At 39.5% G+C, this 22289-nt stretch overlaps 1 protein-coding gene across 1 annotated transcript in view; it reads left to right on the forward strand.

Annotated features, from left to right (window-relative positions):
- Positions 1-22289, forward strand: part of LOC107752009 (MDS1 and EVI1 complex locus protein EVI1-like) — a 174839-nt gene that overhangs the window by 143467 nt on the left and 9083 nt on the right. The window contains exons 3-14 of the mRNA XM_016567848.1: positions 3775-3891; positions 8408-8510; positions 8590-8836; positions 9073-9220; positions 9669-9822; positions 12905-14306; positions 14408-14495; positions 16143-16169; positions 18804-18970; positions 20638-20715; positions 21747-21904; positions 22098-22242. Coding sequence (XP_016423334.1) covers positions 3775-3891; positions 8408-8510; positions 8590-8836; positions 9073-9220; positions 9669-9822; positions 12905-14306; positions 14408-14495; positions 16143-16169; positions 18804-18970; positions 20638-20715; positions 21747-21904; positions 22098-22242 — 2834 coding nt within the window. The remainder of the gene's footprint in view (positions 1-3774; positions 3892-8407; positions 8511-8589; positions 8837-9072; positions 9221-9668; positions 9823-12904; positions 14307-14407; positions 14496-16142; positions 16170-18803; positions 18971-20637; positions 20716-21746; positions 21905-22097; positions 22243-22289) is intronic.

The raw sequence follows: 22289 nt of genomic DNA on the forward strand, positions 1-22289 counted from the left end.
TCACCGTGGATGAAGCGGAGTCCAGCCCGGGGTCGTCACATGTTGTTGCCGCAAGCCCACCCGTCGCCGCTCACTCTAGCCGGCCTCCGCTCACTCTAGCACTCCGGCCGCCGCTCACTCTAGCACTCCGGCCGCCACTCACTCTAGCCCGCCGTGTGTGACGCTGTGTTTCAAATACTGCCTGCAGGTTTTTCCTACACATATGACATTAAACAACGTGTCACCAATGCAAAAAATGCAACTTCATTCCTGCGGAAAGCGGAAAGTTTTCCTCCCGTTTCCAAACCCGGCTCACTACGCCATCTACCGGAGAGGCGCGCGGTGACGCTCCAGGAGTTGCCCCTGCCCCGTGGGCTCTCTTTACCCCGTGTTACCCCTGGCTTGGTACAGATACCACCGGCCCTTTTGTTTATCTGCTATAGCTTCCTCCTTTTCGGAACAATTCAGCTGAGGAGCCTCTATCACCAGCCTCCATCAGACCCCGGCGAGGCCAGGCAATCACTTTCCCAGATTACTTGTATTTAATACACAATGCATCATAAACCAAATCCCTCATCCTGACAGGGAGAAAATAGAACAGCTCATAGCTTGAGCTTTCCCAATTTATGGCTAAATTAAAAAGGCTTCCAACAATGGACAAGTCGAGGAATGGCAGGAAATCGATGCGCGGCGGACCGGGGTCTCTTTGCGGTTCTCAAGGAGCGCGGGTGTATGGGAATCTTTGGCGAGGGCCGCCGTATTTACACATGATTTTTCCTGTCCTTCCTCCGCTTCTGCCCTGCGATTTCATTAAACAATGGACATTATCTAGACCTTGAGTTCAATGTCAAAGATAGGCCAGGGAGACATATTCATCTTCATCAGAGTCATTAGAGTCCCGTCAATGGATTGCGCTTCTTACATGCGCTGGACTCCAAAAGTCTCACTCTTAAAAATAAGTGACTAATGCAATATGAGATCGTTCAAGTTCTAAAGTTCTTTAGAAACTAAAAAGAGTGTTAGCTAATTGCTAAACCACTTGAAGAATCTTTATTTTAAATAGTTCGCTAGATTAAAAAATAAATAGGCCAAATAATGCAAAACAAAACGTGAATCTAAAATAACCACCTAATGTCTGTAGGCCTATTGCATGAAAAAAACATTTAATTTGATAGAGATGTTGTTAAAGTTTTCCTTCTCATAAAAAAGTTGAAGTTTGCTATTTAAAAAAAAAAAAATCTAATTTGTGAAATAATGCATTTTGATTTGTGTGTGTGTGAAGAGATGGGAGAGAATTTCTTTTGCCTATCGTGTTCAGTCGTGGGCTAGTAGGAGCAGGTGTATTGTGCATGTGGGGAAAAATAAGGGGGGAAAAGTAATTATTTGAAAAGTTAAAGTAGCTCTATTGGTGTTTACTAAAGCTAAACGTAAATGTTAGTTCTTAAATTAGTCGTAATGTTAATTGCACGTCATGTAGTCTTAAAGAAAACAATCTAACAGAGTTGGATTGAATACTTTCACTTGCACGAGCCTCCCTCGTTTTCGCGAGCGAAGCAAGCGGGGAGGGAAACCGCCGCTGATTTCGTGATTACTGGATGGCTTCATCAAAGCGGGGAAATTCGGGTCTATTCACGAGCAGCCCCGTCCCGACCTCGCGCTGACCTCGCCTCTTCGCCAGCGTGGGGGAGCCTCGCGCAACTTCCGACCGGTGGACACGCGAGACAGGTCCCCCCTCCTCCTCATCCTCCTCCTCCTCCTCAGCGCATCTCCCTCGCATGGGACAAGAGAGGATCCACTGGAACGGGACAGACAGAGACACTCCTACACGTTCAGATCACTGAAGGTGGACGATCCTCGCCGTCCTTCTGTTTCTTTTTCACACTCTTTCACTCGCGATCCGATGTCAGGAAGAGGGACAGTGAATAAAACCGCCAATCACACAGACCGACACCTGGGGACTTTCAGCCGCACGATTCGCGGAGGAACGGACTGAAGTTGGACAAAGTTTTTGTCCGCGGGGAAATTTAGCGTGTCGTCCGCTTGATAAGAGCAAAACGAGAGGAGAGAGACAGCGATTTTTTTTCTTCAGCAAGAGACACAGGATACATGCCGCAAAACACAGCGGTCGCGTACGAGCTTCATTCGGGGCTGTTGTGAGTTTTTTGGTGCCCTTTCATTGATTCATTCTTCCCAGTGAGATTTCCGTGGAGCTCTTAAGGTAGGCGGTTTATGTTCTTATATAAACGTTTCTCTCTGACAAGCCTCGAATTAATGGTCAAATAAAAGTCCATTCATCCTTCACCTTTGAACTTGTTTAATTGTATCGAAATGAAGGGCTATGGTTGTTTGCTCTGAAGCGTAACGCTTAAATGCATTGTGTGTCGCTAACATCTCCAGCTTTTTATTTTTTTTATTTTTATTTGTCTATAGATTTTGTACTTTTGTAGTATTTTTATTTTTTTTTCCTGAGTAACATTTTATTGCCTTTTATTTACTTTTCCGTTGAAACTTATTTTCTGAGCGATATTTCGCGTTTTATTTTTGTTGTAAACAATTGTGTGCATCGTTTTCCAAATGAAACGAATTTTGTTCAATGAAAGTAGCAGATGGGTTCTCATCACAAGACAATAGAAAATAAAACTGAAAGTTATTACAGCTGACAAATGTTTCTAGTTTTACGAGTTTAGTTTGTAGTAATCAAATTTTTTTCTTTTTCTACAAAAACATTGTTTTAACAATATCTTTCTAGACCATTGTAATACACTTTTTTTGCTACATATCCTGTTTATTTTCTGACATTTTATTTTTATCCATTTGTTTTAACACCGCTTATTTGTTTTTATATTTCTTTTAAAAGAGAGAGATGGTGAGAGGATCAGGGTTGTTTGGGAGGGGGTGAGTTTGCGCGCGGTGGATTTTGGCGTCAAACTACATAAACTCAAAGTCTAAATATAAAAGAAATATTTAGTTTGCACTTCAATGCAACTGTCCCGTTTTTTATTCGTTAATAATGTGTTCATATTTGTTTCACATCACGGAAAGAGCGAGAGAGAATGTTTGTACGGACTGTAACGGTAGTTTGGCAGCTCTGTGAAAGATAAACCCCGTTATTTTTGTTTCGAGAGTTTTGGCAGAAACTGTAGTAATGTGAAGACTGTTACTGGGCAGACGTGAAAGTCTGTGTCTTCGTTAAATATTTTTGTCTTTGCTAAATCATTTGGTTTGCACGCAAATCTGCAATTTAGAACCTTTTAAAGCATTTCCTTTTTCCGTTCAAATTTGTATTTTAAATGTACTGTAAAACCTTTAAATTGTTTGTTGTGGATATTTGCTGAAAAACTAGAGAACTACCAACTAGGTATTAAAATGTATAAATTATATTACATGTTTTAGGCCTTTTTCACAATTCAATACTTCACCAAATGCAAAAAAAATCATTGTGGTGTTGATGTGTAAAACTTCCTTGAACAGATGCCAGCGAGCTGAGCCACTAGATGATGTTTAAGATGAAGTTAAGAATGTTTTGTTTGTGACATTGGCTTGATGACTAAAAAGCAAAGGTGAAGAGTCTGTGAGAGAGGGAGAGAAGTGAAGTGTGTGAAAAAGATGTTGTCAGAGTGTGTGTGAGTGTCCTAGAGAAAGTGTGTGTGTGTGTGTGTCGATAAGTTAGACTTATCTGTATCGCCGTTTTCTAAGCCTCAGTGGGTGGCATGAGATTTTAGTCACTGCACAGTAATCTGTAAAAGTTCAAGATCAAAGACTGATCTCTCTCTCTCTCTTCTCTTTCTCTCTCAGGGCGAGCAGACAGGTTTGGATGGGAGCGTGTGTGATAGCAGGAGCTGGCTAAGGCACGTCCAGATCTCTCCATCCACCCACAAACACAACCTCACAGCCTGCCAGATACATGAGCAGGTACGTGGAGAACACACACTCACACACACACTCAAAGCACCTGCATGGCTGACATAATGAAGTGTTTAAAGGTGTTTCTGCTATCTTTAATAGCAGATTCCTTCTGCATTCTCGTTCGATGTGTGTGTCACTGTGTTTTTGTGTTTTGGTCTTTTGTATCTTGGCTGCAGCGTGAAGGACCACAGGCCAGGATCACACACACACACCCACACGCACTCTCTCGGTCAAGCATGATGATAATCACACATTTTGTATCTTTGCACTCAGATATGAGGGACGACAAATTCCTGAATCCTTATGGAGTTAAAGACAGTTAGAAAGAGACTCTAAAAGAGAGAGAGAAGACAAAGAGAATGAGGCACTTCCATAAATTCACAGCTTTTATTCACAGTATTTTACACGCCACAAAATTTGACTGTTTGCTTTTTATTTTTTATTTTCTTCCTTAAAAGGTTAAACCAATTCTGTGATGTTAGTTTGTCATTTTTGTGTGTTTAAAAGGCGACTTTTAAAGTTTCAAGTCCATATTTGAAGAGAAACTGAGTATTGTAGTTGGATTAAGATAAACTGGATTCACTGAGTTATACTGAACCGAGTTTGACTAGATTCAGTTAATTTGTAAACTGAGTTGAGTTGAACTGAGATTAAATTAAGTTGAGTTGTACTGGGTTAAACTGAATTAAATAAAGTTAAGTCAAGTTGAGCTGGATTCAATTAAAATGAGTTTAGGATTAAACTTGAGTTGGACTGAAATAAATTAAAATGAGGCAAGCTGAGTTAAACTAGATTAAATTAAGATTAGTTACAGCAAATTAGACTGGATTGAACAGAGATTAGTACAGATGGACTGGATTTAATCCCGACTGCATTGATCTGGACTAGAGACAAGTGGATTTAAATGGACTTTGGGTTGAACTGCGTTGAGTTGAAGTTTTGTTGTGCTTTCTTGAACCACTACACAGCACAGCAAGCTAAATCTAACAAAACAATAATCATGCGATCAGTTCATGCTATCAGGATTATTTTGGAGATATCACACCCTTCTGAACATCCAAATCACACAGTGAGATATTCAGTGATTATGAAATTAACTTACCATTTGCCTGTCTACAGATAACAAAGAACTCTCAAAGCACCAGTCGGCCTTTTCAAGTGCAGTGACGTATGCTGAGGATTCATTCACATGTTAAACAGGCCAATTGTATTTTCCATATTCAACTTTGCAAAGTGAGATCCACTAGAAGAATCAAATCAAAACGTCTCTCAATCTAAAGTGTGTTTTTGATGTTTGACCAGTACGTGAATGATGAGAAAGCAGGGACAATGTGATGGCTGGGAGGTCTAGATTTTCCAAATATTTTACTTTTCTAAAGGTTCACATAAAGAGAAACTAGAAGAGAGAGAGAAAGAGAGGAAGAGAACCTGTTCAGACACAGCATTATGATATGGGCCATAATTGTTAAACTATGACACCTTGTCATAACAAAGAGTTGGGCTTAGACTTTATGGCTTCCGGCATCCCACATGTTTTTATAATCACGCTGAACCTCCTTATAGCGACAAAACCTGGAGAGAGAGATACAAAAGACTGACCGTTATCAGTTTTCATAAAGAATAGATTTTGGCTGCGTGGAGGTGAAGGAATGTGCTCTTCTTTTCCGACCCCCCTCTTTTTTCACTTACAGCTTTCCTTTATTCTTTAAGATGTTATCTAGAAAAAATAACAAAATTGTTGGATGAATCTGAATCATGTTGCTGTTTACTGCTTAAATAGTTGTTTAAAATTGAAAAGAGGAAATCAGCGTGAAACAAAATGCTATTCGTCATTTCGGTTAAGCTATTTAACACTTAAATATTCTTAGTTAAAGTATTACCTAGAACAATTAACAGGAAGAAAATCCATGGCTGGACAGATATTGATCGACTTGGACACAAGGAACGCTGATTGTCCGATTATTCCAGCTTATCACTCGTCACCTTTTCACTGGACCTGGGGAAGGGGAAAGGGGGATTTCAGTGTGAGGCGTTGGTCGGTGTGAGAGTGTTTTCATTCCTACAGTGCTGAACGAAGGATCTAATGGACCTGTTTATCAGGACATCAGTCGACTAACATCCGTTTCTCATAGACACTTACACAATAGAGCCGAGCTATGTGAGTCTTGTATATGAAGTGACCTCTCTTACTTGGAGAGAAAAGTGTTGCACTGTTTGCGTCAGTAATCGCTGAAGTCAAGGTAACGATTATCTAGTGCACTTCTCAGTGCCCTCAAAGTCAAGTGCAAGTGCCTGTGTATCTTAAAGTCTTGGAAAGATAAGCCCTGATGATAAATGTTTAAGGATTTGTCTTCTGTGGTTCAGTATGGGTCAAAATTGGTCATATTAGTGTCATATTAATTCTCCATGTACATTGAGGTCTAGGTATAGTAGAGGCCTGCTTTGTTGACTTTGTGATTAAGGTAGACTCAGTTGACGCAATCTGTTACTATAAGCACTGAAAGTTTACAAGTTTACAACCTTCACTTACCAGTTAACTTGAAACTGCCAGACATCCTAACCCAGACACACTCACACGTTTAACTAGCTATCCAATGAGGACACACTGTAAAATTATTATTTATATATACATTTATTTATATTTATTGTTATTAATTTCTTTTGGAAACTTCCGAGTTGTGTGTGTGTGTGTGTGTGTGTGTGTTTGTAATTTATTTATTTGCTTTTAGTATATTTACTGTTTATTGTATTATATTGTATTTTATTACATTATATTATATTTGATCATTTTCATATGTATTTATATGCATATACTTCATTGTATTTTATCTTTGGGAGCATCCAGGGAGTGAGTGAGTGATTGAGTATTTTTTATTTTATTTTATAACTCTGCTATTTTATTTTATTATTTTATTTTTACCATTGGGAACGTCCATAAATTTGTTTAGTTAGTAGTTAGTTTTAGTACATTTACTATATATGTTTAATGCATTTTTTATATTATTTTACACTGTAGGTAGATATTAATATTTTATCATTTTATTTTGCTTTTTTAAACATCCAGAGTGAATTTTTCAGATCTAACTAACTTCTGTAGTCAATTTTGTCAAGCTGTAGTAACATTTGTTTTACTCGTCCTGATATATAACTTTTTGTTGTGGTTACCACGCAAAAGTTCTCCCGATAATACGCATTCATCCTGAGAACAGTGTGTGTGAGCGTGTGCACACAGCCAAACACACACACTTCTGTGGCATCTGAAAAGACTCGCAGGTTGGCACTCACCCTTGGCACTGAAGAACCAGAGCACAGCCCAGGATGGGTTGCCAGGAGTGATGCCCAGTAAACTCACCTGATCTCTGAGCTTGGCTGGCCTGCTGCGTCCCCGGCCAACAAGTTGTATGAGTGTGTGTGCCCGTATCATTCACCCCACGGCCCCTCACACCGCATTTGAACAGCTCTGCCTTTGTCTCGTACTCACAATATTATTGTGGCCCTTTGCTCCCTGTCTTTGTGCGTGAGTGTGTGCGATAAAAACACACACACACACTCACAGAAAGAGGGTCGGCTGTGACATTACAAGTACAAGATATCAGAGATCTGCAGGAAGGCACCAGAAGGGGTAGACGGGCCGTTAAAGTCTGTGAGAGAGACTTCGTTCTCATGTTGTCTTGAGGGTCCTGCTAGTTCCCTGTATTCTCCTGTTAAACAATAGAGCAGGACTCGCTCCCTCCGTGTCCCTCGCGGCCTGCTGGGTCTTGTACACACACACACACACACACATAATGACCATGGCGTTTCTAAGGGGTCTCCACCTCTCTGTTGCCTTTATCGTATTATCAGGAGTTTTTGTGCGTGTCTGTCTGATTGAGTGACATCTCTAATAAGAATGCTCAAATGTCACCACCAGACTGAACAGGAAGTAAGCCGTCTAATGCCTTCAAGGCTTGCCAAAAATAACACCATCCAAATAACACAACTGTTTCTCCCACTACCTATTGTGTTCACGCAGGAAGTGTGTGTGTGTGTGTGACAAACAGATAGGTCTCTATTCGGATTCTTTAACACCGTCTCTTTCAAACACACACACGCTCGAGCTCAGGTTCCCATCATTGTTTGTCCATCAAAATGTATTGTCATTTGAAATCATTTTTTATTTTTTCACATGCTCCTGAAAAGACAGACCGTTCCACCATTTGGAAAATCCTGAGGATCTGTAAAATAAAATAAAAAGCATCAAATAACACTGACACTAAAATCAGATTTGTTAGTAATGTAAAGTTTATCGGGTTTGTTTGTTTATTAGATAGTCATTCATCAAAAAGTTTATATTTATATATATATTTATATAAAAGTTTATATTTCTTTTTATAGAAACTTTGATAACATTATTAATGAATTTACTGATCAATTTAATGTGTCCTTGCTGAATATCTTTTCTTTAAAAAAAAAAAAAAAACATTAAACAGTAGTGTATCAGTATTCTGTCCCATGTTAAACATCTGTCTCTCTCTCTCTCTAGATCTTTTACCGTGTGGTCCGAGAGGTCCAGCCGGGTGAGGAACTCTTACTGTTCATGAAGGCTGAGGATTTTTCATGTGAGACCATGGCTCCAGACATACACGGTGAGTTTGCACTCATACACACATAAACACACACACAAACTCGCTCGCTTGCTATCTCACTCATTCTGTTGTCCTGCAGAGGAGCGTCAATACCGTTGTGAGGACTGTGACCTGAACTTTGAGTCTGGTTCGGAGCTGCTGGACCATCAGAAGCATGCATGCGGTACCCCGCCTTCCTCCGGCTTCAAGCTGTCTAAGCAGGGTCTGCCCAGCGCCGTGGACGATCCTGATCTTGACCCACTGCACTTACACACTCACCCCCTGAACTTACCCCACTCCCCACAGGAGTGTAAGGAGTGTGAGCAGGTCTTTCCTGATGCCCAGAGGTTAGAACATTGCTGAGTATTTTTATTTTATTTTATTTTAAAACACTGCTGTTTTATTTTGTTTTGTTTTATTTTAAAACACTGCGTTTTGTTTTATTTTATTTTAAAACTGCTGTTTTATTTTGTTTTGTTTTATTTTATTTTAAAACTGCTATTTTATTTTATTTTATACACGCTTCTACCAAAACACACTCAAATCTGATAATTCTGTCTTTCTCTTTTTCTGTCTGTCTCAGTCTGGACGCTCACTCTCTGTCTCACTCCGATGAGAGGGAATATAAATGTGATCAGTGTCCGAAGGCCTTCAACTGGAAATCAAACCTGATTCGCCACCAGATGTCACATGACAGCGGCAAGCATTATGAATGTGAAAACTGCTCAAAGGTAGAGTCCAGACATTAGAAAAGACTTGTGCAAAAACAGGCCTCTTTAACTGGAACACACCTTCTGTTACCTCAAACTCGACAATAATTCCACCCTAGAAAAAACAGTTTTAAATGCAATTAATAAAAAGCAACTAACTACATAATCATATATAGTTTGGATAGCAAAATAAATAGCCTTATCATAAAAGTGGAGAACATTTTTTGTTGTTGACTTCAAAGGTTTTATGTCCAGTTAGGGCAAATTCATAAGCATGAACCTATAGATGTCAGTGTTTGTTTACAATAACGTTTTTGTTTACTTTTGTACAATAATCAGTTCTGGTACTTTCGATTGCCACTTTGATGTCCAATCAAAACCACTTGAGATCCACTCCAATATGATTCCTGCTATCTATAGGCTGTGTATGTAAACTTTGTCCCTATATCTCTCTCTCATTACCCAGCAGGTGTTCACAGACCCCAGTAACTTGCAGAGGCACATTCGCTCTCAGCATGTAGGGGCGAGAGCTCACGCCTGCCCCGACTGCGGCAAGACCTTCGCCACCTCCTCGGGCCTTAAACAACACAAACACATTCACTCTTCCGTCAAGCCCTTCATATGTAAGTCACTCAGACCCTTCATATGTAAGTCTGCATGCTTTCTACTCTGAACACCACACCGCAGAGCTGGAGAGCTCCAGCATCCTTTTGAAATTCCCGCCAAATTTTGAATTTTTGATTCTAGATGGGTGCCTCAACTGGTATTTAAAGACAAGTATACCTTCAATGCACTGTAACTCGCTTTGGATCCACCAAATGAATAAACATAAATAGATCTGATAGATTCAAATCTATTCAAAAAAATTTGAAAGACTGGTGGAGCTCTCCAGCTGGCCTGGGTTATCCAGCACTTATGTTCATTTCAAATCGGTCTATAATCCCTATCTTGCATGTTTTAAAGTCAACATGAAACAGCATTTGCAACCCATTTTACTTATAAAATGTGACACATTTCACAGAAAAACAGAATAATCAGGCAGAAAAAATACTTTTGTATTGACCTGGAATTTATTGGATTGGGAAAAGTGGCAGTCAGAGAAGAGTTGTTGTTATAGAGAACTTTTTTTCTTTTCTTTTTTTATATAAATTGGTGCACTAATACATCATGCACAATAAGGAATATGTGTTAAGAAATAAAATAGGGTCATTTTTGATTTCATGTTGTCTTTAACATGAGGTACTGAGGAGCAATAACTGAAAATGATACTGATATTAGTAGTATTATTAATATTAGTGTGTAATTGTTTATTATTATTATTTGCGTCTAATTAATGTTAATATTAATTCATATTAATATTTAATTAATATATTAATACTTTATTTAAAAAATGTGTTATTCTGTGTTTATTTGCTATAACCTAAACTGCTTTTTTTACAGGCTGTTATGTTTGATATACTGTATTTATTGACTACATGTTTGTGTTTGTCTCTGTCCATGTGTACACTTCATTTGTGCTGTGGTGTGTGATGATTTCCAACATCTGATTCTCGGTCAAATCTAGAGTAAATGTTACTGACAATATTATACAGTACATACCAACATAATCATGTTCTTATAATCTTATCAGTCTTTTGGAACGCTCACTTTCCCTACATTTCCTTACAATGCATGTCAGTACACCACCTCTGCACTCTCAATTTCCATGCATGACCTCTGACCTCCAACCTCATATGCGAATGACCTCAATTCTTAATCTCATCCTGCATAAAGAGCTCACTTGCCCCTCATAACGATTTAAACGTCTAAAATCGTACTGCGCCCTCTGAACTTTGCACGATTGAACTTCATGCATTGACCCTCGAAGTGCTGATCCCACACAGCTCGTGTAGACCCCCACCGCCGCCACATATCAGACAGTAACTAGCTTGCTAACTGGCCATTCCAGGAAAATCACTACCACATGCAGGCCGACTCGTACAGAGACTAACACAGCCATTTACAGCAATCAGCATTTGAACAAGCACAGCTAACAACACTTAATGACCTCGCAACAACACACACACACCAACTACACCACACACATGCACTTTGATGCATACACAGGAAAATGTACGCTCTGTAACCAAGAGTCTTACTTTTATCAATTGTTAACATACATTTCAATTCAATACTGAAAAGTATTGATAAAATATAATTCCGTCAAATTGTAATCAGTTTCAGCATTCCAAATTAGTCACTTATGAGGTTTCATCTCGGTTAGGATGATCCCTTAGAAGGCAGTATACAGTGAGGTAGCTCACTAGGTTTTGAAACAGAGCCATAAACTCGCTCGTGTCTTTGTTTGCATGTATGTGTTCATATACTTCATTCTGGACTTATTACTGAAACAAACATTGACAAAAATTCTGTTAATTATTCTAAACTAAAAGAGAAAATCTCCCTTTTACACAAACACTCATACACATTCATTTTACTATTGGCTGTTCACCACTGCGGAATGTGTTTATAATATTTCTTTACAGTTTATTAAGACCTGACAAAACACAGCACTCTGAAGTGCCCACAGATCTTCCCTCACACACGCCCCAAATTTCACACCTGTTCATCCGAGTATGTCCAGTTGTTCACAATTATATAAGCGATGTGTGTGCGTATGTCTGTTGTGCTTCTTGAATGTACGATATCCAAGCAGTATGCGTGTGTGTGAACAGAAAAACCCACTACAAACTCTTAAAGTAATAGTTGAAAATTCCATCATTTACTCACCCTTGTGTTGTTCCAAAACTGAAAGCATTTCAAAAGCAAAAGTTAAATATACAGTGTCCATACAATAAAAGTCATGTGGGGTCCAGTGTTGATTTAAACCCCACTGACAAAAAGAGTTCTTCAGAATATCTTATTTGTGTTCCACAGAAGAAAGAAGTCATTTAGGTTTGTAACAACATGAGTGTAAGTAATAATGACTATCATTCCTGTCTATCCTGTCTTTAAGTCGTCCTTTTACTCTGTACTAATATTTACATCCCATCTCTTGAGTAGTCTGTTTGAGTGACTGACTCTATAAACACACATCATGGTAGAACATCCTCTAATTCCGCACCTCACACCTCATGCAATCTGACAGGGATTAGCAAAACCACCCGCTAGATTCCATAAATTTTGAAAACATCACGTTTGCAATAGGATATGTGATTATGATGAGAAATGCGAGTGGTTAAAAGGCTCCGTTTCACACTAGAGGTGTTAGACTGGTAATGTATAGGGTGCTTTTATCACTTTCAGAGTGTGCGTTAGGGATTTAACTGTATACACTGCTGTGAGGACGGAGTGTGTGTGCAGTGACATTGACAGCAAGAGTTTAGGATTCATCATGAGTTTTAAGAATGTTGTTTGACGACTGAACAGTGTGTAATGATGTGAGATGCCTGTGTGTGTGTATGATAGACAGAGACGTCGCTTGGTCCATGGGAACGGACCTGCGGGAGAGGATTCATTCAACTCTGTTTCCTTCTCACGCTTAAAATAGAGCCATTGTAATGTCCTTGTCTGTGTGTGTGTGTGCACCTGCGTTTGACATTGCATTCTTTTGTCTGCCATCCTTGCTTATCCTGCATTTTTGTTTGTTTTGTGAATGAATGTATGTGTGGCATGGCTAAACTGACCATCCATTTACATCGTATGTCCATGTCTCACTGTCTCTAGGTGAGGTCTGCCACAAATCTTACACGCAGTTCTCCAATCTGTGCCGCCACAAGCGCATGCACGCGGACTGTCGCACTCAGATCAAGTGCAAAGACTGCAGCCAGATGTTTAGCACCACGTCGTCCCTAAACAAGCATCGGCGCTTCTGCGAGGGTAAAAACCATTTTGCTGCTGCCGCGGGAGGGTTGTTTGCCCAGGGCATGGCCCTCCCTGGCACCCCTGGCCTGGACAAATCCGCACTGGCTGGAATGAGCCATGGGAGTCCTGGTTTAGCAGACTATTTTGGGACGAACCGGCACCATGGTGGGCTGACATTCCCAGCAGCCCCTCCAGCATTCCCATTCAGTTTTCCAGGACTTTTCCCATCAGGACTTTACCACCGGCCCCCTCTAATCCCATCCACGTCACCTATTAACGGCCCTCCGAGCGGTGAACTACGAAAGAGTCCGCTGCTGTCTTCACCCATCTCTGGGTCACATGACCTCTTGAAGAGTTTACGCAAGGATTCGTTCAACGGGGAGAGCGAGAGCATGGAGCATCAAAGGGAAGGATCCATCTCCAAACCAAGGCACGGCGGGAAGATGAGTGACCAGTCGGAGAGTAGCGATCTGGACGACGTCAGCACTCCGAGCGGGAGTGAGCTGGAAAGCACTTCAGGTTCAGAGTTGGACAGCGAAGCCGAAAGCGACCGGGAACGAGTGCGAGTGCCGGAAAACGGGAAAGGCCCGAAAAGGAAGTCCAGCGGGTTCAACGATGCCCAAAGCCCGACTCTTGTCAGCTCCAGTAGTAGTAGCAACACCAATAACGGAAAAGACTTCCCTGTGCCAGGGCTCCTCCCGCCATCTTTGGACGAGCAAACGGCTGTTTCTGGTGCCGTTAATGACTCGATCAAGGCAATTGCCTCCATTGCTGAGAAATACTTTGGTTCTACTGGACTTGCAGGCCTGCAAGATAAAAAAGTTGGGGCATTGCCATACCCTTCCATGTTCCCTCTGTCTTTCTTCCCTGCCTTCTCTCCGTCAGTCTATCCTTTCCCAGAAAGGGAGCAACTTAGACCTCCAGGCCCCAAAGGGGAGCCAGAAAGCCCTCCGGTTGAGGGAAAAAAACGTAAAGGCAGAAACGCTGAATCACCTTTTGACCTCACCACCAAACGGAAGGAAGAACGTCTTGCCGCTACTTGCGCCCCTTTGAAACCGGAAGCCTCACATGTACAATCAGCCAACCAGGATCAACCGCTGGACCTGAGTCTCGGTGGACGAAGTCGAGGAAAGAGTGTAAGAGGGAAGGAGTTAAAAAAGAACCCTGTCTTTGAAGAGGAGAGGGTGCAACCGGAGCCACCCAAGGCCGACCCGTCCCTCCAACACGCAAGACCTACGCCTTTCTTCATGGATCCCATTTACAGGTACTGTCAATCACATGTCCTTCCTACTCTCTTAGCATAATGGAATTGACTTAGTTTGGTTAAACTTACCATGAGAACTGATAGAAGTTTAACATCAGCAGGGTTGAGAAGAGAAAGATGAACGATCCTTTCGAAGTCCTCAAGGACAAGTATATGCGGCCCACTCCTGGATTTCTCTTCCACCCGCAGGTGAGATTTGTCAGAATATTTTCCCACTGCTAACTCCATTTAATTTTATCACCTCGTCCCTACAGTCTGCACAAATCATTAGCCTACTTTGAAGTGCCTCATTCTATGCTTCTGCAGTCAGTGTTCATGCAAGCTGTTCCAGACTCAAATGCAAATAAAAGTACTGCATGACCAGTTTGAAAGCTTTCTTTTGTACAGTAGTTCCCACCATTGGTACAAAAAGGTGGTGTGCAGAATTGTCACACATCTTACTTTATTCACACAATAATATGATTATTTTTGCAATAAACTAATTTGGTTTAGTGCCACTAATGGTGCGGAAACTCCTTACAGCTGCTTCAAAATAAGTTCAGCACATTAACCAAATTCAAAGCAGTTTTAAATGCTGACATAACATTACTTGTCCCATTGTATGCAATTTCTACTATTGACAAAATAACTCCTCGTGACATTCGTATTGATGTAATAGCTACAGTATGTTGGCAGTAGCTTTACAGGGCCCCAGTGTTTTAGCATTAGCATAGTGACTCCCATGTTCCTCCATGTGGTTCTTTTACTGAGTAATCAGGTCCAGATGTGAGATTCAGACAGGGTGGGAGTTTTGTGACACGTCTCTGTGTGGGTGTCTTTCATTATGATGTCACAATATGATACCCAGTTAAACTACTGCCTGAGACTGACCCATATCCCTGGATGGAGACTTTGAATAAGTGTGTGTGTGTGTGTGTGTGTGTGTGTTTATTGTAAATCAGTGTGATTTATGTGATTTGTGCATCTGGAATGTGTGATTTTGTCAGAGTGTGTGTGGTTTTGTGCCTGAGTGTCTCATTAGTGTGTATTAAGTAACCTGTCTGCTTTATGTCGTTGTGTGTTCGCTATAAGTATTCTGTAAAAATAATACATAGTTCTCATATAAACCCATACACACACGTCTGGTACACACATAGACCCTGAAACACACTCATAGACGCTCACCGGTGTAGTGTTTTATTGGCTGTTTCAGGAGAGTTTTTTATGGGCTGTTTCATTGGCCTGATTTATTCCCTGTGTATGCTTTGTGTCTGCGCAAGATAATGTCCACATGTCCCTGACACACTGCCTAAGGAGGTGACCTATCAGCATCCACTTTGTTGCACTATGCTCACTGGACTCTCTAATCAGCACCAGGGATGCTATTGACAGCACAGATGTATTATGGGAAATGCCATTTTAAATCTACTGTATTAGTGCGATGCTAGGCAGTGGAGAACAATTCAGACATTGGGCGATCAAGTGGATTGTAGGAAAACATTTTTAAAAAATAGTTAATTTAATTTAGTTATATTTATTATATTCACATTTTATTATATTAAATATTTTTGTAATTTTTTTTAATCTGTATAATATTTGATGATAAATAATTATCAAGAAATTAACAATAGATTTGATTTTCTTAATCACATTTTTCTTCCATTACACCAGAAAAATGGTAGTACAAAAATTTGATAAATACTGCATAAAATAAATAAAATACAAAATAAAATATTAATTAATTCAGTCAATCAAGTGTGGAACGTTAACCTTTACTAAACATCACATTGCATAATCACACATGATCAGTCTGATTCTTGATTTTGATTTGCTGTTTCCCTTCTGTCCTGCCCCCAGTTTCGCATGCCTGATCAGAGAACATGGGTAAGTTACTCCAAACCGAGTCATTCATGTGCTTTCACCACACACACACACACACACACACACATTCTTAATACTTCCATGCTCCTCACACACACACCCCTAACTTCTGCAATACACATGTACCCACAATGCAGTTCACTATTAGCATGACATGCTAGATGAAATGCATGGCTCAAACAAACAAATGCATGGACCAAATCGCACCTAAAACAGCTAAATCTGGTCCAAAGTCATTTCCATTCAGAGAAGATCCATGTTTAGCCAGTTAACACCCGCCCTTTTACACTTTTTGCGTGATCTGTTCAATGCATGATGACTGATTGATTCATTTTTTGGATTTTAGTACCATAAAACAGCACATTTGATTTTCTAGATAATATAAAAACACACAACTAGCTTTCAAATGAAATGCTCTCTGGTTAAACATCGAAGAAATGTCTTTTGAATTCATGTGTCATTTGGTGCACGCATGTCTCTACTCTTGTGTGCCAGTGTGTGTGTTAACCAGACAGAACAGTTGTTATTTCTGATGGCTACCCCTGATAATGCAGTCAATGTGAGTGAGCGTGATTATTTACACAGAGAGAGTAACAGACCACTGCTCTGATTTGGGGTGGCGACACTCCCGTACGGCATCGCATCACTGGAGGGGTAACAGTCTCTCTGGGACCCGCTCTGAGTGTGTGTGTGATAGCACAAGGGGGGTTTCCAAACCCAAGACATCTGGTACCCTGATAAGATCAACAATTGAAAAAGCTCTTGCTAATGAAGGCCCTCTCAGACACACACTACTGAGAATGGGCAACTCAACAGCTGCCCTACCACAGAGAGGGTGAAGGCTACTTAGTGATCCAGGAAGTCCAATCGCTGCCGATCGCAGATTTCTTTGGACTTAGTTGTTACAGCAATCATAGAGATACCAATCTATGGTAATATGTTTAGACTTCAAGTACCAATCAAACTGGCTATAAAAAATGTGTGTGTGTGTGTGTATTTTTGACCTAGACATACTTTGTGGACAAAACCTCTGGCCCGGAGGAATGTTTTATTGCGCTTTTATAGCTTGGAAGACTTAATGAGTTATGTTTCATGTAACTTCGTTTCTCTGATGTTTCTCCTAAAATTCCTTGGGAGGAATAAAAATAGACACAAATGAGCCAATTGTTGACATGCAGTAAGATCACAGAGCTATAAAACTAATTTTGATAGCATAGTACAAATCATTTGGTCTTGGACGTATGTGATGAGAAAAATTTTAACTCATTAAAACTGACTTTTAATTGCACGCGTTGCTATTTTGGCAAATCTGAGGACAGTTTGAGATATTGTAGTCACATGAAATTACTGGTGTATTTTTCTCTGGAGCTAAATCATAGAAGTAGGAAATGTGAGCAAAAGTCTCCATTTGGTCTGCATTCAATCTCATTGTGCAGAAGAATCAGTAGAGATATCGAAGAGATATTCCCATGTTGACAACTTAATTGTGTTCATATATATATATATATATATTTACTTTATGAAAGAATACATATGACTGCATATATAGAGAGAGTATTTTGTGTTCTCATTTAGATAATGAGATAGCTAGATAAACATGTTTTTAAAAGGCTTCTGGATGTTGTGGTTTAGTGGTCAGGCAGATAAGTGGAAAATGACAGAACAGAACAGATTGCATGATCTAGGAGGAACTCGATGAGAAATGTTTGAGTTTATTTTGAGATCTTTGATTTGGATTGGGATACAGAAAATATGAGCGCAGTTTGAGACTTCAGCACAAGTTCCCATTGACTCTCCATTGCTGTCTTTGTTCTTAAAACTTCTCTAATATCTTCTGCAGAAGGAAACAGACATTTCTTTGTGTTTATGTATGCATGTCCGTGTGTGTGTATCGTGTATGTCCTTCATTGTGAATCAGGACTGATTTGTCAACAAAACCCGAAATAAGAAAAGGGGAAAATTCAATACACACATGAAATAATGCAAATCCACTCTGCTTTCTGAAAGCCCTCACTGTTGCGCAGTGGTTGATAGGCCTGCTCGCCTAGGCTCTTGGGACCCCCCAAGCTCTGTCCCCTCCCTCTCCTTCCTATGATATCATTATTACTGCTGTCTCAGCCTTGATCAGTAATGTCAACATCTTTCATATTGACGAATGTGCTGTCTGCTCATATTGTGCACTGAATGCTTTATGGCCAACATAGGACATGAATCACTCCTGCTCTTCAGCACACACACACACTCGGGCCTTATGTTGTTCTCATTCTCTGGCTGACACACACATGTAGCTCTCTATCCCCTTTGAGAGTGTGTCCATTTCTGATGAAAGCAACTATTAGGCTTAATTAGTAAATTGGCAGCGGTTCTTATCCGCATGAATCTCTGTGTGTGTGCACATGTGTGGTCCATCTTATAACGTGCATTGTTAGTTGAGTTTGTGCGCCAAAATTGGACATTACAGATCAGTGAAAGCATTTCACACTGTTATCCGAGAGTGAAAGTTCACGGTCGGCGTTTTGCCCCGCACATCTGTGGTAGAATGCAACTCCATGTCAATAAATGCGAGTAACACAGTGGGGATGTGTGTCCTTAAAGACCTCACAGCGAGGTAATGAAACTTTTCTCTATCTCTCGCAGATGTCGGCGATTGAAAACATGGCTGAAAAACTGGAATCCTTCGGCTCTTTGAAGCCAGACGGCGGTGACATCATGCGTTCCGTTCCTTCCATGTTCGACTTCCGGGCTCCGCCCACCACCCTTCCTGAGACACTGTTACGCAAAGGCAAAGAGCGCTACACCTGCAGGTAACAATGCCAATGAACACTCAGTTCCTCCTAGCACAGACCATATATTTTTAAAAATACTTGAATTATCTACTTTTTAAAAACCATGAGTGAAACAAACAAAACAAATGATATAAGAACTAAACTAACAAAATTAAAAAATACATACACTACCGGTCAAAAGTTTGGGATCAGTAAGACTTGTAATGTTTTTTAAAGAAGTCTCTTATGCTCATCAAGGCTGCATTTATTTGATCAAAAATACAAAAAAACAGTAATCTTACAAAATGTTATTACAATATAAAATAATGGTTTCTATTTTAATATCCTTTAAAATATAATTTATTTCTGTGATGCAAAGCTGAATTTCCATCAGCCATTACTCCAGTATAAAGTGTCACATGATCCTTAAGAAATCATTCTAATATGCTGATTTATTATTAGAATTATCAATGTTGGCAACAATTGTGCTGCCAAATATTTTTTTGGAAACTGCAATACTTTTTTCAAGATTCTTTGATGATTAAAAAGTTAAAAAGAACAGCGTTTATTCAAAATATTATATTTTTTTAACAATATAAATCTTTGCTATCACTTCTTAACAATTTAACACATCCTTGATCCTGTAGAAAAATTTTATTTTACATCATAAAAATATTTCACAATAGTACATTTTTTCCTGTATTTTGGATCAAATAAATGCAGCCTTGATGAGCATACGAAACTCCTGTAAAAAACATTAAAAATCGTTCTGATCCCAAAGTTTTGACCGGTAGTGTGTGTGTGTGTATATATATATAAATATACTGTATATAAAACTTAAAAACTAAACTAAGAAAATTGTATAGCATCAAATCTAAAAACAATATATAGCAAGTAAACAAACAAAACTAAGAAAATGTTATAGTATATAAACGAATAAATCTAAAAAAAATCGTAAGAATACAACCAAAACTAAGTAAATTGTAAAGTATCTAAACAAACAAATCTAAAAAAAGATAATATAGTAAGTAAACAACCAAAACTAGGCAATTTGTTTAGTAACTACAAAAAAAAATTTTTTTTTTAAATGGTAATGCAGTAAGTAAACGAACAAGCCTAAGCAAATTGTATAGTAACTAAACAAAGGAATCTAAAAAATATATATAAAGTAAACAAACAAAACAAATTGTATAAGAACTAATCAAACAATTTAAACAAATTATATGATAACAAACAAAAATCATATAGTAAACAGTTTATAGTCAATGGGTTCAGTATGTATGATTAGGGCTGTCATACCAGATTTTCGCTACACGATTATAACGGCCAAACTAATCTTTGATAACGCAATTATCGTGATACCTGGAAAAAATACAATGCTATCAGTCAAATTCATCTTTAACTTTGTGTAGTGTTAACACAATATCAGTATTTAATTCGATAAATATTATAGTTATTGGCAATAACTATATTGGTATACTGTGACACCCTTAATTAAGATGAACTAAAGTATAATAAATAATATTTATAAATAACTTTTGTTTGTTTTTGTTGTTTCATTAATAAGATGTTTAAGTAAACATTTGTTTGATGTTTAATGAGTGATGACAACACTGAACGTGGAATGCAGGGTGTTTTGGGGAAATGTGTGTGTGTGTGTGTATTGCTGAGTATTGTTCCTGGAGATCTGTTTCCTTCCCCTATAGATACTGTGGCAAGATATTCCCACGCTCAGCCAACCTTACAAGACATCTACGGACACACACAGGAGAGCAGCCTTACAGGTGACACTCCCTCACACACATACACTAATAAATACTGTTTGATGTAATCAATTATTCACATACTCAGCATTGTAGCACATCAGTTGAATTACATATTAATACACAAACCATTGGCAGAAGAATTCTTTATTGGGATTATCATTTTTAATAAAAGTACTTTTCGAACATTAGTTATTGTATTTGCACTGCCACAATTTTATAAATCCCATGTCCATAATGTTTCCATAAATTATTATTTATGAAAGTATTTCATTGAATGCAACCATTATATAAGCAGATACAGTATTTTTTCCCCTTATTTGATATTACATGGTTATTGTCACTGGCTAAGAGTGAGGTAAAGTCCAAGAGACAAAAGGACAGACATACAGGGAGACTGAAGGAAGTGTGTATGAATAATGGAGGTGATGAGTGCCATACAGCTGCAGGCCAGCAAAGGCAGCTGGGTAATTAGGCCCGTGTTTGGGGCTCAGACTCTTTCAGGGAGTTTTAAAATACTGCACAGAAACAGGCGTGCGCACACACTGTGTTTGTGGTCCGTCTGACCACAGGGGAGGTTTGTACAGGGCTGTGTTACTTTCCAGATAGCCTCAATCTCCTCGTGCTGGCAGTGCTTTAAACGAGCCGGTGATCAGCCTTTAACTGCAATTTCATTTCATTTTTTTCTGTTGCATTCGGAGGGGGGCGAGATGGAGAGAGGGAGAGATAACAGGTTCCTGGGAGACACAGTTTAGCGCACAACTCTATGGTGGAGGGGAAGATATGATCACGTAATCATACGGATAATTCTGCGTGAAGAGACTTGGCGCATGCAGTCATTTTCAGAGCGGAGGGAGGATGTGGACGAGAGAGTTTGAGTGTTACTAAGTTGGCCAAAGATTAGAGACGCAGAGTTCATGACCACTCAATCATGTGTTTAGGACCCTGCGTGTGTGCGAGACGGATAACACGAGAGAGTTTGATTTCTCATGTCTGTATATTGTAAATACTGTATGGTCTAATTATGTTCATACGTGTCTGTGTGTCCGCAGATGTAAGTACTGCGATCGTTCGTTCAGTATTTCGTCGAATCTTCAGCGTCACATCCGTAACATCCATAACAAAGAGAAACCCTTCAAATGCCATCTTTGTGACCGCTGCTTCGGGCAACAAACCAATCTGGACCGGCACCTCAAAAAGCACGAGAACGGTAATTTATCAAGTATCCATACACATATACACACCTATAAAAAAAATAAATAGGAAAATAAATATAATTCATTAAAAAAACACCCATTTTAATGTTTAGCATTTGTAAATAACCTTATTAGCAGCTGTTGGTTATTTGATACTTACATTAATACACCTAAATTATACAAATATATGTTGTTTTTTACGTGTAGGCACGGCAATGTCGTCGCCCCGTTCAGAGCTGGACAGTGGCAGTGCCATCTTGGAGGACAAGGAGGACTCGTATTTTAACGAAATACGAAACTTCATCAGTAACACGGCACGGAACGCCACTTCTCCGTCACACTCCGAGGAAGGGTAAACACCATCTTCTTCCTCATTTACACTAATAAATATACTGATCA

The sequence above is a fragment of the Sinocyclocheilus rhinocerous genome, unplaced genomic scaffold, assembly GCF_001515625.1.
Source record: "Sinocyclocheilus rhinocerous isolate Xijiao unplaced genomic scaffold, SAMN03320098_v1.1 scaffold1965, whole genome shotgun sequence".
Classification (NCBI taxonomy): domain Eukaryota; kingdom Metazoa; phylum Chordata; class Actinopteri; order Cypriniformes; family Cyprinidae; genus Sinocyclocheilus; species Sinocyclocheilus rhinocerous.